Source organism: Aspergillus pseudodeflectus (assembly GCF_044049435.1).
Source record: "Aspergillus pseudodeflectus strain CBS 756.74 chromosome Unknown BJX68scaffold_17, whole genome shotgun sequence".
Lineage (NCBI taxonomy): Eukaryota > Fungi > Ascomycota > Eurotiomycetes > Eurotiales > Aspergillaceae > Aspergillus > Aspergillus pseudodeflectus.
The window spans coordinates 393,650-410,426 of NW_027263793.1; the positions used below are offsets into that span (position 1 = coordinate 393,650).

Genomic DNA, 16,777 nt, shown 5'->3' on the forward strand with positions numbered 1-16,777 from the left:
ACAATCAATCCAAGACAGCAGATACATTCAGGCAGGACTCCGAGAGAGAAGAGCGACGAAACCAAGTCAAGGACCAATCAATAACAACTGAACATAACTAGAATATAAACACCGTCATACACCATCATTTCACTTGGTATCATATATGGATGGAATGGTCTTTTAACGTGGTCTGGCTGCTGTTCTTTCAATCGTGTTTCCGAAGACAGGCAGGCAGGTACAAGATTGCGCACTCGGCGTGGTGCGAGGGTCGACAGTGACTGAACGGACGGTCCATATTCCATGAATTGGGTAATGATGGCCAGTGAAACGGTCGGCGTTAACGTCAAGCTCACTCCCCCACGGCCAGCCGAGGCACGCTCTGTGGTATCAAAGGTATCAAAACAGGACAAAAAATCCGAAACAAAATTCGCTCGTAACAATGAGTAAAAACTGAATTTCTCTTGGGGGTATACTGCTGCAAATTGACATTGGTTTTAACGCGGTGGCCCAATAGGGGCCGGGTATCCAGAAGTAGAATTGGAAGTGCTAGGACGACCACTATCAAAAGACGCCCGGAGGTCATGCTTGGGGGTCATGTCCCCCGGCGCGGTACCGAATGGAAATTTCGTGTCAAAGCGCGCGGGCCAGCCATTGCTGCTGCTGTGGCTGTGGGAGCTTCCAAGGGCGGGCAGGTCGTCCTCGGGGAGGTTCACGCCAGAGTCGTTCCACGGGTTGCGGTACCCGCTGTCTCGGGACTCCATCGAGACCAGCGATGCCTTGGAGGCATTGCTAGAGGCGTGCTTGAAGAATGAAGCAGGGGAGGCCGAGTGATTCTTGCGGCCGATGAACGAGGAGAACGAGGAAATGCTACCGGGCTTGCGGAGTCGCTCGAAGATTGATCCACGTTCGCTTGATTCGTCGTTGAAGCTGGGCCGAGTGGGCGAGTCTGTCGCGAGTGGTGTGGGCGCATGCTGCAACAGCTTCGAGTCGAAGAATGGCAAAGACTCCTCGAAAGAGTCCGACTTGGGTCGCGGGATGGCTCCTTTGACCGTGGTGGCGTCGAGGCCGTGGGCGACTAGTCGCGAAATCAAGTAGTCGATTGCATCTTTCAATCCACCAGCATTGTTGCGAGTGTAGCCAAGTACGACACGGTCCTCGGCAGGGATGGTAGGGGACTCCGAGCCGCTCTCGGACGCAGAGGGCTCAGGGCTGATATCCACACTGGTATCCACCTCGTACTGTTCCTTGAGTTTAATGCATACGTCCTCGCGGAAGTTTGCATCTTTGAAAAACTCTCGCAGTTCAGGGGAACTCTGGAAAAGGAGCTCGTGGCTTTCAGGTACCATTCCCTGGAGAAGTTAGTCAAGTCGAGAAGAAAAGATAAGTCAAAACATACCAGCAAGGCATCAACGGCCTGCGGAACCTGATATTCAGGTCCAGAAATGGTAACAACGTCGCTTGCCAATTCTGTGCTTGGGAACTCAATCTTGCAGTTCCACTTCTTTTCAAGCTCATCAATTTCCGACATGCGGGCAAGCAACTCGCGATGGTACAGTCGGTTGACCACAACGCGTTCAGAGACGTACTCGGCGTCCTACGAAAATCAGCCACTGTACCGGAAAGATGTAGGTGAGGATACGTACCACTTTCTCGACCATGTCCATAATTTCCTGCTTGACCAGATCCAGACTCTGCGCGTTCCGTGCAGGCGTACGGCAGATGACGTTGTCAACCTTGATATCGTCGTCGTCTTTACCCATACCGCCGCGGTCCATGGCGTTAGAGAATTTGACGAATACAGAGTACTTTTTCATGATGCGCTGAATATGCTGGCCACCAATACCAATAATCCGCTTGTGGTACTGATCGGGCACGTGAAAGGAGATTGACGCCGGCATTTCTTGTTCAACAAGATCAAGACCGTTCTTCGTCGAGTCGTACTGGTTTCCACACACATCGATGTAGAAATTGTACTCATTGAAGCCATCGAAAATTATCTGAACATTGCCTATTCACAGTTAATATCAATACTATCAAATTTGAGCAGCTAACTCACTTTGTCCCATGATTTTGTTGATCTTGCCATTCTTCTTGCCGCTGACAAACTCCTTGTGCTCGTTCGCCAATTCGATCTTGACTCGCATTTGGTATTGACTACGCTGGACGAAAGGAATCTGATTGATAACCATCATGGCCGCTTTGACTGCGTCGTCCGATCCGTTGATGGTGAAATTCAGATTGTCAAAGCTGACTTCGGCGCCGGAGTTGGTGCAAATATCGGAGAGCATTGTTCGCACCTCGGCAGGAGAAGGAGTCCGGGCTGCTCCAGGCGTTGGGTCGGGAACAAGTATCCACCACGAGGCGCTGTAAAATTGACCGGCCTATCCAACGGTTAGTCATGTCGTACAGTTTTAGTGATTAGTAGACGTACCAGAGCCATGATTTCCCTGACGGTGCGCTCAACGTGCAGAACATCGGTTCCCTGGACGCGCACGCATCCCCGTTGACTGCCGAGCGGAGGGAAAAGCACATAGGACCCGTTCATCTCCATCACCTTCCGAACCTTGTCCAACCGGTCAAGCAGAATATTATCGATCTTGTTCGAGTTGACAGAGACATCCTTGACATAAACCTTCACTCCCATAACCAGCTCATGCAGCTTCTGCTTAGCTCGAGCAATCTGCTCCTGGGTATCACCCGTGATGTAGACTTCATCCTCGCTTCGACGGTGGGCTTTGGGAGGTACGTAACCGAATATGCGAGGGAACGGCGGAGGAAAATAAATGGCTGTGCCGGTGGCTGCTTCAATAAGCTTGATATTCTTGCGAGTCCGGCCGCAGACCAAGGTATGAGTGGTGAGTTCCAGTTTCAATGCGTCCACGTGACGTTTGAGCTTTTCCAAATTAGCGGAATGACCTCAGAGAGTGGGAGGAAGGGAACAACAAAAACTCACAATTTGGTCAATCATGATCAAAACCCTCGTTTTAGCATGCTCCGTACTCTCCATGTCTCCATAGATGCAAACCCGAAAGCGTTGTTCCAATCCACTGTCGGTGGCGTATCCATACGATGACACGACGGCACTATCGGTATCGCGGAGTTTGGGGCTGAGCAGGAAGATGTCGGTGCCGGTGTAGCTTGCTAGAGTGTCCAGGTGCTCCAAAACAGCAGTTCGGACCTTCTTGGTCGCATTGTCCCAGATAAGGTGCATATCAACGTCGACGGTCGCACATCGCTGCGAAAGCGGAGGGGTTAGTGAGGGGGGAAAACCTTGCACCAAGGACAAATCTTTGAATCAAAGTACTTACCAGTAAGATAGGCGTCTCATTCAAGATTTTGGCCCGCATTTTTCGCACAGTCTCTCCATCTCCAGTGATGCACACATTTGTAGCGAGCCCTTGGGGCCGGCGCTGCAGGGATGGAACGGTTTTGGGTTCCGATGAGCTGATGAGAGCCTCAACCCTGCCATTACTGCCCTCCGTGATTTGGGCACACAGTGTCCGCAAGCTCTCGATGTTGCTGAGATGTACCGGCAGCTGGTGAATGGGCGTCCCTTCGGGGGTGCCCTCGGGGAACGACCACCGCTGAAGAGCGTTGGGACTGGCGTGGATCACGTCATCCGTGTCGGGGCCGGCAAGGGTAGAGGAAAACGGCACATTGAAGGAGAGGTTGACGGTAGGGTCGATTCCGGTGGGCGGAGTCATAGGTGGTGCGCCGTGAGCTCGTCGAAGGGAGTGCGAGGCCATCTCGGCGTGAGGGCGCGACATGCCAAAGGCCGGTGTCATTCGTTCCCAACCATGACGGGCTTGACCCGTAAAGTTGGAAATCTTGTGCATAATCGAGTAGGCCGAATCTCTAACCCCTTGAACGAATCGAGGGGAGAGAGACGATGGAAGTCAGGCGTGAGAGAATGGCGAGTGGCCGAGCGGGATGAAGAGGGACGGGAGGAAGAGAGGACGAAGCGGAAGGAAAGCGAATCTCCCAGGGGTTTGAGAGCGCCGTTCTCGACAGGGATGAGGATGGAAGAGGAATGGGCGCACAGGAGGAGTGGGTTGGGTGCTGGGGACCGGAATGGGTGGAATGAATTCAGCAACCTAAAATGGGTATCGAGGATTGTGGAGGGCAGAAAGAGGAATGGAGGGAAAAAGAAAAGGAAAGGAGGGAAGAAAAGAAACAGCAGAGAAAAGAAGGGGAGGAAGGATAGGAAGAAACAGAGTTGTGCTGGGGAAGAGGCAGTGGTGTGGTGGGATTTGGAGGAGGAAAAGGTGAAGACTGAGATGGGATCGAGACTGGACTTGCTGGGCGATGGGCGGCGATGCTCGACGGATCTGAGATGGAGGAAATCACTCGCTGAATTCAGCACCCAAAGTCTGACCACCACACGGAACTTTCCCTGCAATCAATCAACCTTGATTTCTCCAGAACTAATCTTTATCTACACCACAGACGATAGCTAATTATGGTCCGTCTGATCTCTGGCCCTGCTGCTGATTAGGCGGGAACTGCGGGAGTTGTCCTTGACTCAACGTTACGCATATTTACTCAGCTGAAGTACCGGCACGATCGGGATAAGTATTTATATTCCTGTTCTTATCACGAGGCCAGTTACACCGACAACAGCGAAAAAGCGAGGGAGCTGGTCAAACCCAACAAGGGATGCAGAAGGGAGCTCCAAGGGCTGAGCTTGGCTGAGTGGCAGGGCTGAGCGTTCCTCTGGGGGAAAATCCAGGCTTAGAATACTCCGGCTAACTCCTACTTCTCTCCATAGAAGAAAGGTAACAAACCCTGGCCGTTGGAATCTTGTTGGCCCAACATCATGGAATCATCCTCGTCGAGTCGTCATCCTCACGATGAAGCCTTCTGCACGGTCCACCGGCGATTCCATTTCGAGCGCAAGCGAGAGAGCAAATCACGTGCCGTCGAAACCGGCTGTTCTGGGCTCAGATGTCACAGTTCAAGGCCCTCTAACCATCTGTCAGAGACTGAGGACACAGTATGCTTATTTGACCGCGATTGTTGCTGTGGCTTGAACTCGAAATGTAAGTTTCGGGTCAAGATACCCTCTGGATAGCACGCAACACTCGGAACTTCCCTCAGTTTCCTGGCTGTTCGTTGCTGGTACAGTATGACAGGGTGGATCAGCGCCTAGTATCCAGTTCGACCGGGTGACGATCAGATCAACAGAAAAGACACCAGACTCTGGGATATTTATTGACTTTGTGAAAACCAGCGAACACTTACGCCAACACTATTAGTATTGTTCAGGTCTTTTGAGGCACGCCGAGCTTGCCGCTCATCCGGCCTCTTCCTGTCCATCATAGAGTAATCTACGGAACCCAAAGTCCAAGAGTTAATTCAGGCGATTTTCCTTCGACCCACCGAGCCTGACTACCCGGGAGGATGACGTCGATCAAGTCTATCAAACCAACGTTGGACAGAAACCTTTGTCATTCATGCTTTGGTTGCTAGAGAATTATAATGTGTAGTTTTGCCCGAGTGCCGCCTCAATAGGCTTCAGACGGGTTCTCTCGCTGAGACACAGTCGATGCACGATCTTCCGATAGCTTTTGCGAGCAATCATGCTTCGCTGCAAGTGTACAAAACAATCCGGATTAGCTTTTGAACCCGAAGCACAGGAAACTCTCCCCACGCTCTAAATCAAACTCTACCGCCCCTCAGTAGCGCTGAGAAGCCCTGTGGGCCCCATCCCTCGTCCCGTCAAGCTGCACGATTCGCTCTGGCTCCCCATTGTCATAGTACCGCTCCTCGCGGGCCACAGGCCGCGTAGCTACATATACAGGCGGTCGCTCAATGTACTCTCTGGGATGCCGCGTCTCCTCATCCATATATACGCTCATATCACGACCGCCAGGATGGACGCTCTCCACCCGTTGAATCACTTCGCGCGGCTCCTGATATCTCGTCGTCGTCGGTGGCCGCACACTCGGAACTCGCACAATCCTCTCTCGCGGCAGCTCCATTTCTTCCACATAGTGGCCTTGTCGGCCTGCATAGTCGTGGACCTGCACACTGCTGCTACGCGGATATGGTTCTTGCACACCGAATGGAGCAGGATAAGGGCGCCGTTCACTCGGAGTAGGCCGAGCATAGTCGGTGACCCGTCGATAAGCCCCCTGAGGGGGCACTTCCTGCACATACCTTCGACCACCGTACGGATCTTCCACGACAGACGTTGCCCGCATGCTAGCGTGACGAATCGGGGGAGGCCCCTCGTAGACATCAGACCGAGGTATCCGGCTGGATGGGGGAGGCATAGCTTGCACCCTCGGTGCGGGTAAAGCTTCGTAATACTCATTCCCATGCTCATCGATAACAATGCGCCGCGGAGGCGGCGCCACAACATAATCATTATAGTACGTTTCGGCCATCTGCGGTGGGAGCGGCGAGGCAAAACGCCTCGGCGGAGGCGCTCCAGGTTCCTCATAATACCGGGTGTTCTCTGGTGGCAGACGTTCAACAATTGTATAAGGCCCACGAGATGGGTGGGGACTGCCCTGGTCCATATACTCGCGGACGTATTCGGGTTTCCGAGCCTGGTGCAAACTTGCGACTCTCCGTAGATCTTGGTCGTCTCGCATTGGCCGCCGTGTACTAAGCCGTGACACTGTGCGCTGTATGCCTGAATCACCATGAGTCTCATCATACGGTTCTAATTCATATGCTGAAGTCCTCAGAGGAGGCTGAGGTTCCCTTCTTTCCACCACTGGAGTATATCGTGGAGAAGAAACATCAATATAGACGGGCCCTTCCTGAGGAGCGCGTGCACGGTACATGGGTGGTGTATCTGCAAAAGGAGGGGGCGAAACTGGCTCTTCCTTGATGAACGGTTTCACTGAACCGACACCCTGTCTGTACCCGCGGTCCTTGTCGTCTTGCAATCGTCTACGCTTCCTAGAGATCACAGGCTGAGTGGCAACAACCTCGGGGCTACCGTGCCGTTCTGGTTCGTACTCTGGGCGTGAAGCATGGTGCTGGTTGACCGAGGGAGCTTTGGCAATGGCAAGAGGGGAGACCCTGGACGGTTGAGGGGCCGCAGGGGACGTAATATGATTCCGTATTACCCGTACACGATGCGGCGGGGACTCCGATGGTCGAGCATAGCGGTCTTCTCGGTCGAGTGCCCGACGTTTCGGTCCTTGCGGATATCCCCTCTGTGGTTCGTAACTTTCCACTTCCACTCTTTCCATAGGGGCAACACCAGGAGCTGGAGGGGAGTATTCGGGCTCTTCTATAGGATCGACCTGCTGGCGAACGGGCTGGGCTAGGTATGCTGAGGTATCTTCAGGACGGTGCGGTTGCCTATTATGAGAAGTCCGGTGGTCTGCAATGGAGTAAGTATCTTGCATTGACTGATCCGAGTCAGGACGGTTGAGGGCTTCGAGCCGTTGCAACTCATCTGAGTATCTCCCTTTAGTGGCTTCCGCGCCATGTTCCTCGGGGTTGGAAGAAGAGGCCGAGGATCGCTTGTGGTAGCGGTCACCATGCTGGGGTGAGTCAGGCGCTCTGCTCGAGTAAAAGGAATTCTCATCAAACGAATCGCTGGGCGCCGCAGGGCCAGGGCCCTCAAGAGACGGAGACGGTTTAACCAACTCAAATGCTCTTGCTAGAACATCAGAGACATCAAAATCAGGTGTCGCATCCTGTATGGAAACCTTTTGTTTTGACTCCTGCCTTTTCAGCTCAAGCTGTTCCCGTAGTTCTCTTTCAACCCTTTGTCTCTGCAACTGCAGTTCTGCCCGGACCAAGTCGTCCGACTTCTCAAGGAAGATCGGATCAATCTCGGAGGCAGGCTTAGGGAGGATACGCGCCGAGCCTGCCGTGCTCGAGGGCCCATTGGCCGTAGCCGAACTGTGCGAGCTAGTGGGCTTCGAGACAGGAGCGGCAGATCGCGATGGGCCTTTAGGAGGCAAAACGGCCTTTTCGTCCGCCTTGTTCTGAGGCGTCAACGACGCAGGCGGATTGCGAGACACGGCCTTGCGAACAAATTGCTGCGGAACCTTCAACCTAGGGTGAGTCCCAGAAAAGATGTCCTCGCTTATTCTTAAGATCTTCTCATACTCGCGGTTCTCCTGTCCTGATGGGAGCTTTGATGCCACGGCACTCGCGGGAAGCTGAGTTGCTGCCATGCTCTAATAATGTGTTGGAAGGGGATGAGGTGATCACTGCTGCACACAAACCCTGAGCAGACAATCAATATTGCTGCATGACCTTCCAGGTATATAGTTGTAACTCAATCCACCAGCTCACTTCACACGAGCGACTAGGTGTCGAGTCGTTAATGATATGGCGAATGAGAGATTGGAGATGAGCGTCATTGAAAGGAGAAAAAGCGCAGGCCAGCTCCAGCCGTGGAAAATCGGACGAGATCACCTGCCTCAGGCGTCATGCCTTGGCTGCGGAGGCGCTAATCTCTGTATGGAATGCCCGAGCGGCTGCGGCCGCGGGAGAGAGAGTACCGAGTCGCAACAGGGACTCAGGAGTCAGGATAACTATACGAGTTTCTTATCGTTGCAGTGATTATCAAAGTGACAGAACTGTGACTCATCTCTCAGAGTAGGATGAGGAATCTTACTCCTTTTACCTGTCTTAAATCCACGCCTGTTTCGCTACCGCGCCCCTCCCACTCTCGACTATTTCCCCCCGCATATTACTCGTCCCTCTCGACCCTCTCGACTCGCGCTCCCCTTCGCAACCACAGACGAGGAATTGACTCGATCAAGCTACTCAGCACAACCACAATGGTAGACCCTCGACCGGTATTCTTCTTCGACATTGACAATTGTGTACGTATCTCCAATCTCACGATTAGCCTTCCTAGAGCTGACTGACACCTCACCAGCTATACTCGCGAAGTGTGACTCCCCTTCTTGCGCACCTTCACCACGGACCCAATGACTGACAGAACCTCGCGCACAGAAAGCAACATTCACGATGAGATGCAAAAGCTGATCCGTACGTTATACCTCCTTTGTTCGCACACCCAACACCATCTAACACATGTCGCACCTCCAGACGAATTCTTCGTCCACCACCTCTCCCTCAACAGCGACGACGCCCACATGCTCCACATGAAATACTACAAGGAATACGGTCTCGCCATCGAAGGACTGACGCGGCACCACAAGATCGACCCCCTCGAGTTCAATCGCCAAGTCGACGACGCCCTGCCCCTCGACAAGATCCTGGAGCCCGACCTCAAGCTGCGCAAGTTACTCGAGGATATCGACCGGAGCAAAGTGCGACTATGGCTGTTGACAAACGCATACGTAACCCACGGCAAACGGGTAGTGAAATTGCTGCAGATTGACGATCTCTTCGAGGGAATCACGTATTGCGACTACTCGAACCCGCCGCTCGTCTGCAAGCCGTCGCAAGTCATGTATGACAAAGCGGAGAAGGAAGCTAATGCGCTGAGCCCGGAGCAGTGCTACTTTGTTGGTCAGTTTTGTCTCCCGTCTCATTCGTAAGGAGATTCTTCGCTGACTAGTGAATTGTAGATGACTCTGGCTTAAATTGCAAGCATGCTGCGGCGCGCGGATGGCAGGTTGCGCACCTTGTCGAGCCAGGTCTTCCAGCACCTGCTGTTCCAGCCTCACAATTCCAAATACAGGATTTGGAAGAGCTGCGGACGTGCTTCCCTCACCTTTTCAAGAAATGATAAATCCCAAGATTCATGAATAGACGCTAAATAGAGGACAGAACGCGGTACAATGGCGTTATGAAGAGACGACCCCATTCTTCTACAGCTTATTTCACGTTGTTGAGAACTTTTCAGGATACATTCTTATGAGTATAAGAGTGATAGAACATGTTTATACTGATACTGACTATTATTAAATATAATAAGACTCCCTCCGAAAGCCCAGCTCCCAGCGAGAGGTACTAAACAAATATGGAGAAAGTAAGAGCAAGACTAGGCAAGCCATCATCAAAGAACCCAACAAGCGACCCCAGCAAGAACACCCAGAAGAACCATACTCAACGACATCGAAACCCCACTCCCCGAGGACGAGTGCTCAAACGCCGTCTCCTTCTCTGTGTGATTTTTCCCTACCGCCGTCTCATTCTTCCCCTTCCCATCGGCACTTGCACACAAAGCCGCAGGCCCCTTCCTCTCTTTAGATCCACAAATTCCAGACCCCGCCATCCTCTTCGCCGGAAAGAAAATCATCGGCTCCCCCTCATCCATCTCAACCGTAATCCTCCCCTCCTTATCCGCCGTCACCTTCTTACAGCTCAGAACCTCCACGACCTCCGTCCCCGGCTTGAACGCCCCCGGGATCGTAAGGTTATACGGACCGCCGCCGGCGCCCTGGTTCGAGAAGACGGAGACGATCTGTTTGCCCTCGGCGCCCTTGCGGGTTGCGTACGTGGATCCGTCGAGGTATAGCTCCTCGCTGTGCGTTGTAATGTAGGTGGAGTCGAGGCGGATAGCGTGATTGCGGAGGCGGTTGAGCGTTGCGGTTGTGTTGTAGAGAGGGGAAGTCGTGGTGTAGTTAGTTGGCCAGAGGGGGGAGCGGTTGTAGGGGGATGATGGGCCTCGGAGGTGTTGTTCTTGGCCTTGGTAGACTGGTGGATTTGTTAGTAGGGTTTAGAGGGTTATGGTTGAGGTGGACTTACCGATGGGGATGCCATCGGAGAGGATGTTGAAGGCCATGGCGTTTTTGGCGAGCTGGGTCGAGGGGTTAGTATGTGGTATGTGCGACATGATTATAGGGTACGTACAGTTGTATCATTGATCAGAGATGCAAAGCGAGGGGTGTCATGGTTCTCAGTAAAGCTTGCCAGACGTGTAAAGTCTTTGCATTGGCTGCGCACAGCCCGAACCGATTCAGCAAGTCCTGGCATGTTCCCTGCAGTGAAAGCCTGAATCATCGGAGAGTACATGGGATAGTTCAAGAGCCCAGAGACAAACTCCTGATACCTGCAAACGGCGTCTGTGTTTTCGGTGTAGACCTCTCCGATTGTGAAGACCCCAGCGGCTTCACTGAAGCTAGTCAGGTAGGCATCGTTCATGTGCTTGGTCGCGTCGATGCGTAGGCCATCAATCGAGTAATTGCCAACCAGACCCTTGGCCCACTCTTGGATCATGGAGACGACTGTTGCATCCTCCGTGTTGAGATCAGGAAGGGCAACGGTGTCTGCGCTGAACCAGCAATTCTTCGCCATATCCGGATTGTTCCAGTCCGTGATGCTACAGAAGGGGTGGTAATACTTCTCGTCGTTGAACGGGATGAGGCGTGACCAGTCGATATCTGGCTCTCCATTTGAAGTAGTAGACCCGTTGACAGCCTGTGCCATATCATTGATCACGACGTCGACCATGAGGTACATTTCTCGCTTGTGGAGCTCCGCAGACAGCTTTCTGAGGTCGTCTGCGGTTCCAAAGTGCTCATTGAGCGCATACAAGTCCTGCGGCCAGTACCCATGGTACGCTTCACCGTACGTGGTGTGCTCTGGGATGTTCTCCACGACAGGCGAGATCTGGACTGCCGTAAACCCCAGATCTTGGATGTAGTCCAGCCTATCGATGATTCCGGTCCAGGATCCTCCGCAGTACTTGTACGGATCACAGGGCTCGTCTGACGAGCCTGCTGGTCTTGCAAAGCGATCTGTCATGACTTGCTATAAGAGCTAGTATTAGTTCTGGTTTTATAGTGATGAGTTTTAGACGTACATAAATCGATCTTTCTGCCCATTGCTGAGCTGAAGGAAACTTCGCAGCAGTTACGCTGGCGAGAGCCGAAATGGCGCCCAAATAGGTGAAGTGCCGCATGGCTCAAACGTGAGGACCTTGTCGTAGCAGTCTGTGCTATTTGTTGGGGAAGTTCCAAAGTGTATGGGATTGGTTAGAAGTAAAGGAGGGCCAGTATATGGGATTAGAGAATAGCCAGAATGGATTGGGTTGTTGATGAATCAGTTGAGACCCAGTCCAACAGGAGAACTCTACATCTTTATATCCTTGTCTTCAAGCTATGTCATCTACTGTGAGATTGCTAGGGCAATCCAGGTACTCCCTTCGCGGATATCCTAGGCATTGGATAAGACGTCACAAGGTACGAGGAGTAACCCAGGAGGCAGCTCCTCTTCGGATGTCATCCCGTCGTGTGGGACACTGTCACCTTGAAGGGCGCACATGGTGGCAGGCTTAGAAAGGGTCCCAAGAGAACTGGAACAAGGAGTATCCAAGTAGCTTGTCACCCTGCGCTCTGAGCTAAAAGACATGGGCCTGCGGTACATAGATCCTGAAGACAGGGCAAACGATAGGGGTTGAAGGGATGAAAGGACGAAGCTAAACGACGTCAAGAAGGGAGGCTGTTGGTGCCTTGAGCTTCAGGCACCGCGACGCCGAGACGCGAAGATCCCCGAAGCCGAAGCCAGACGGCGGTGCGGAGCTTCCCCTGGCGGACAACAACAACAATACTGCGACCACCAACGCCTGTCTCCTGCCCTCCTTACTGCGCCCGGAACTCCTGCATCTGGGCCAATTGTGCGCGCAGGAGCTCCCTATCACGACAATAGGCATGGCCGACCTAACTGTAGGCTGTGTGGTCACCCTCAATGACGGCAGGCAGGCCACCGTCCGGTTTGTTGGGAGTACACGCTTCGCCACTGGCGACTGGGTCGGCGTTGAGTTGGAAGATGGAGATGGAAAGAATGATGGCTCTGTGCAAGGGGAGCGCTATTTCGAGTGTGAACCAGGATACGGGATGTTCGTTCGTCCATCCATTATTACAGCAATCGTTGAACGGCCGGTTCGAGCAGCGAAACCGGCTGCCAGACCTGCCGCTCCCGCACAGGGCAGAAGTCGCGCACCAAGCGGTCTATCTGCAGGTCCGGGTTTGCGCAGGCCAGGTTCCATATCTTCTTTGAACACCAAACGACAAAGCGTCGGGGCTTCTAGCCCGACACCCGTACCGAAAGGCGCCGCTCAGCGGCTCTCTTTGATGGTTCGTTGTTTGCTATAAAGCCTTCCGGTAACATTCTCTAACCTTTGCTGATCTGATATAGTCCCCGTCAAGATCGCCTACAAAGCAGCTCAGCACCTCATCAACGCCCGCTTCTGGTCGGTCGTCCGGCACCACCACCCCGCGACCCTCCGCTGCCGCAACCAAGGCTCGGCCGACAAGTACAAAGGGCCCTATGGGTCCTCCTCCGCCTCCCTCTGCTGCCCCACGAGCCGCTCGAACATCTATATCTGGGTCGGGGGTCAAGGGAAATAGACAGAGTTTCCAAGGGCCAACAGGGTCTACACCGGGAATGTCGAAGCGGCCAGCTTTGCGACCGACGGCTTCTAATAATCGGACATCAGAAGAGCTCACAAGCCCGCCAGCGGACGATTCCGAGCCAAACTCTCAAGATGGATCTAGTGATAACCCCGAGACCGCGGATTTCGCGCCCAAAGCTGCCAAACCCGCTCCAGCCCCCGGGCGAACGGCGTCCACCCGTCCATCACCCGCTCCGGCTGCGCCGCAACGGTCTGTCTCGAATAGTGCGGTGACCAGGGAGCTCGACGAGTTGAAGACCAAGCTGAGAGTAATGGAGAAGAAACGAGCTGATGACCGGGAGAAGTTAAGAACGCTGGAGCAGTTGCAGTCGGAGCGCGATAAATACGAAGGGATTATCCAGAAGCTACAAGCAAAATATCAACCACAACAGCTTGAGATCACAGAGTTGCGCAAAAAGCTAAAAGAAGCTGAAGCCAGAGTTGAAGAGATCGAAAAGCTCCAAGCCGAGCACGAGACGTTGATGGAGATTGCGACTCTTGACCGCGAAATGGCGGAAGAGACTGCCGATGCGCTCAGGCATGAATCCGAAGCCCTCAGACTCAAAGTTGAGGAGCTGCAGCTAGAAGCTGAGGTGCTGCGAGAGGAAAATGAGGAGCTTGGCCAAGTCATGAGCCCAGAGGAAAAGTCTAGCCATGGATGGTTGCAGATGGAAAAGACAAATGAAAGACTCCGAGAAGCCCTCCTCCGTCTTCGTGACATGACTCAACAGCAGGAATCAGAGTTGAAGGACCAAATCCAGGAGCTCCAGCAGGATCTGGAAGACTACTCTGCTATTAAGTCTCAGTATGAGGCTACCAAGGAAAAGCTATTGGTTTCCGAAAATAATGTGGAAGACCTGAAGCAACAGCTCGAGACGGCTCTTGGTGCCGAAGAGATGATTGAAGAGCTGGCCGACAAGAATATGCGGTATCAGGAGGAGATCAATAACCTCACCGCGGCAATCGCAGATCTAGAGGATTTGAAGGAGATCAACGACGAGCTAGAATGGAACCATGTCGAGACGGAAAAGCAGCTGCAGGAGGAGATCGACCACCGAAAAGCCCTCTTTACTGAACAAAGTCGCCGAGTCCAGCAGCAGGATGAAGTCATTGAGGATCTGGAATATACGCTGACACGCTTCCGCGAGCTCGTTTCAACGCTGCAAGCAGACCTGGAGGATATGCGGGCCTCGCAACAGATAACGGAGGCTGAGGCTACCGATCTCACTGCGCGGTCCAGAGCAATGATGGACTTGAATCTCAAGCTGCAATCATCAGTCGCGAAAGCACAGACAAAGACGATTGACAATGAGCTCAAGCGCATCGAGGCCGATGAAGATACGCAGCATCTCTCCATTGTGAAGCTGTATCTGCCCGAGTATTATGAGACTGAGCGAAACTCTGTTCTCGCACTTTTACGCTTCAAACGGGTCAGTTCTAAGGCGTCTTTGATGAGCATGACAGTCGATGGGATGGTCACTGAGCAATCGTCAACCCTTGCCGCGGAGGATGTGTTTACAGCCCAGGATATCCTTGAGAAACTTCTCTGGATAGCTTCTATTTGCAGTCGATTTGAGAACTATATCTCCAGCTGTTCTGCAGAAAGCTTCGGCAGCATCCAAGGCTCGCTCTTCGAACTGGAACCTGTGGAACGCACGCTGAACTTCTGGCTCGAGGGACTGAAAAAGAACGAGCTGAATATGAAAAAGTGCGCTGTGGAGCTGCAACGATCCATTGCTTTGCTCTCCCATCTTGCGGAAACCCTCCTTCCGACATCTTTGGAGACATTCGCCGACGAACTTTGCATGCGCTCAAAGCTGACATACTCTTACATCGAAAATGCAGTATCCTCAATGTCGCGGCTGACTCTATTGCTGAGGTCCAAATTACCCAAGTCTGAGGACCCCGATGAGGAGGCTGCTTTCCTCTTCGGTAAGATGGACGATTTCGTCTCCCAGGCTCGCAGTCTAAAGGTTGCAATGGGAAAGATTCGCCGCGCCGTGAGTGACTTGCAAGCGCGGTCTCTTGCTCTTTCGCACGACGCTTGTGGCCCATTTAAGCAAGCGGAGGACTCCGCGAAGGATCTTTCGAGTCTATCTCGCCAGTTGGGAGAGAACATTGTTGTACTGCTCAGCGACGAAAGCCGTGCGGAGCCGATCACTTTGCCTGAGATCTTGACGAACATGTCACAGATTTCTAATCTTTACCAGTCTTCAGAGGCGGGGAGCGAAAACACTGACACTATGTCGTTCATTTTCACCATGTTGCACGGCCTCAGCGGCACTCTAGAAGAGCTCGGCTCTATTTCGTCCGACCTGTCCATTACGTCCGAATTCGAGAAACGGCCCTTTCCGTGGATTGTGCGAGCTGCAGAGCTCAAGTCCAACAAAGTTAACTCTCCAGATGCCGAGGAGGAGATTCGCCGACTGAAAAACGAGATCCATGAAGCGTCTACTGCACTTGGAGTTAAAGACAAGACGATCGAGGAGCAAACCATCAAAGTCGAGCTAGTGGAGTCGCGCATGCGCGAAGCAAGTAAGAAAGCAGCCGCTGTGAAGGACCTGGAAGCCAAGATCGAGGAGATGACGGCGCAAGAGACAAACCTCAAAGCCACTGTGGAAACTCAGCGCAAGGATCTGCAAGCTATTGAGGCCGAGAGGGACGAAATCAAAGGACAGCTTGAGCGGCTCAAGCGCATGTCCGGTGCCGGTGGAGGTGTCACTGCGGCTACCGGCGTTGTCGTCGACAATGCTGTCTCTCTGGCCGCAATGAAGGAAAACGAAGCACTACGATCAGAAGTACAGAGTCTCCAGGCCGCCGTGCGTTTCCTTCGCGAGGAGAGCCGCCGAGCCACCATCCTCGACCCCTACTCGGTGCAACGGTCAGCAGAACTGTACGCCTGGTTGGATGCACCACTTTCCCAGAAATCGATAACAACGCCTCAACGCGAGAAGATCCAGCAGTCCGCCTCCGAAAGCCGCGATGTTCTTGCTCACCTCCTCAAGCTGACCCAAGAGTCCAGTCCTTGCGACCTCAAAACCACGCATAACCGCACCGGCTGGCGCCCTGCAAAGGAGAAACTGCGATACCAGGTCCTCCAACAACGCGAGGATTTCGAACGCTGGACCGAATGGAAGGCTGAAGTTGTCGGCCATGAACGCGAGCAGGATAGGCTGGTCGCCGCCAAAAAGGAAAGAATCGCCCGTCAGCAGGGTCACGCCTCTAAGCCTTCTATATTCGGCTTTCCCCAGGGGCTGGGCCATGGCATGATGGGCCGTGCTTGGCAGATACTCGGCATGGAGCAGGACGCGCGCAAGACTGCAATCACGGATCAACCTGTCGAACTAACTATAGCTTCGTTGCCTTAGATTTTGTCAATCTGTTTGGGGCATATGACTCTAGTCCACCGTTTGAAGAGGTGAATCGTCTCGGTCAGGAATCTGTCTACTGTTTATAAGCATATCTGTACACACTTATACCCATATTTACTTTTGATGCACATAGCCT

The 16,777-nt window shown here is 53.1% G+C and overlaps 5 protein-coding genes across 5 annotated transcripts; 2 read left to right on the top strand and 3 right to left on the bottom strand.

The window, feature by feature from the left end:
• Positions 1–476: 476 nt before the first annotated feature.
• BJX68DRAFT_266024 (KH domain protein) lies at positions 477–3,818 on the bottom strand (the record flags this gene model as incomplete). Its single annotated transcript, XM_071045383.1, has 7 exons — positions 477–1,331; positions 1,379–1,576; positions 1,626–1,990; positions 2,039–2,363; positions 2,414–2,875; positions 2,936–3,217; positions 3,291–3,818. The coding sequence occupies 7 exons, from the start codon at positions 3,816–3,818 to the stop codon at positions 477–479; spliced, it is 3,015 nt and encodes a 1,004-aa protein (XP_070900035.1).
• Positions 3,819–5,402: 1,584 nt separating this feature from the next.
• Positions 5,403–8,312, bottom strand: BJX68DRAFT_67016 (uncharacterized protein). Its single transcript, XM_071049592.1, has one exon. The coding sequence runs from the start codon at positions 8,127–8,129 to the stop codon at positions 5,658–5,660; it is 2,472 nt and encodes an 823-aa protein (XP_070900036.1). The 5' UTR covers positions 8,130–8,312; the 3' UTR covers positions 5,403–5,657.
• A 182-nt stretch (positions 8,313–8,494) lies between these two features.
• Positions 8,495–9,862, top strand: BJX68DRAFT_235713 (putative pyrimidine 5'-nucleotidase). The gene is made up of 5 exons (XM_071039911.1): positions 8,495–8,786; positions 8,843–8,855; positions 8,920–8,955; positions 9,016–9,441; positions 9,501–9,862. Exons 1-5 carry the CDS (start codon positions 8,562–8,564, stop codon positions 9,659–9,661), a joined length of 861 nt encoding a protein of 286 aa, XP_070900037.1. The 5' UTR covers positions 8,495–8,561; the 3' UTR covers positions 9,662–9,862.
• On the bottom strand, positions 9,863–12,259 carry BJX68DRAFT_235717 (alpha-amylase). Its single transcript, XM_071039912.1, has 4 exons — positions 11,681–12,259; positions 10,729–11,628; positions 10,624–10,675; positions 9,863–10,572 (listed from the first exon to the last, which is right to left on the bottom strand). The coding sequence occupies exons 1-4, from the start codon at positions 11,777–11,779 to the stop codon at positions 9,932–9,934; spliced, it is 1,692 nt and encodes a 563-aa protein (XP_070900038.1). The 5' UTR covers positions 11,780–12,259; the 3' UTR covers positions 9,863–9,931.
• A 145-nt stretch (positions 12,260–12,404) lies between these two features.
• Positions 12,405–16,749, top strand: BJX68DRAFT_235719 (putative dynactin). The gene is made up of 2 exons (XM_071039913.1): positions 12,405–12,953; positions 13,015–16,749. Exons 1-2 carry the CDS (start codon positions 12,528–12,530, stop codon positions 16,636–16,638), a joined length of 4,050 nt encoding a protein of 1,349 aa, XP_070900039.1. The 5' UTR covers positions 12,405–12,527; the 3' UTR covers positions 16,639–16,749.
• The last annotated feature ends 28 nt before the right edge of the window (positions 16,750–16,777 follow it).

Coding starts and splice junctions, on each gene's coding strand:
- BJX68DRAFT_67016 (XM_071049592.1), bottom strand. CDS start 8,129: ATGGCAGCAACTCAGCTTCCCGCGAGTGCCGTGGCATCAAAGCTCCCA.
- BJX68DRAFT_235713 (XM_071039911.1), top strand. CDS start 8,562: ATGAGGAATCTTACTCCTTTTACCTGTCTTAAATCCACGCCTGTTTCG. Junction 8,956..9,015: donor TGAGATGCAAAAGCTGATCC/GTACGTTATACC, acceptor TCGCACCTCCAG/ACGAATTCTTCGTCCACCAC. Junction 9,442..9,500: donor GGAGCAGTGCTACTTTGTTG/GTCAGTTTTGTC, acceptor AGTGAATTGTAG/ATGACTCTGGCTTAAATTGC.
- BJX68DRAFT_235717 (XM_071039912.1), bottom strand. CDS start 11,779: ATGCGGCACTTCACCTATTTGGGCGCCATTTCGGCTCTCGCCAGCGTA. Junction 11,629..11,680: donor GGGCAGAAAGATCGATTTAT/GTACGTCTAAAA, acceptor TAGCTCTTATAG/CAAGTCATGACAGATCGCTT. Junction 10,573..10,623: donor CTCCGATGGCATCCCCATCG/GTAAGTCCACCT, acceptor CAAATCCACCAG/TCTACCAAGGCCAAGAACAA.
- BJX68DRAFT_235719 (XM_071039913.1), top strand. CDS start 12,528: ATGGCCGACCTAACTGTAGGCTGTGTGGTCACCCTCAATGACGGCAGG. Junction 12,954..13,014: donor CTCAGCGGCTCTCTTTGATG/GTTCGTTGTTTG, acceptor GATCTGATATAG/TCCCCGTCAAGATCGCCTAC.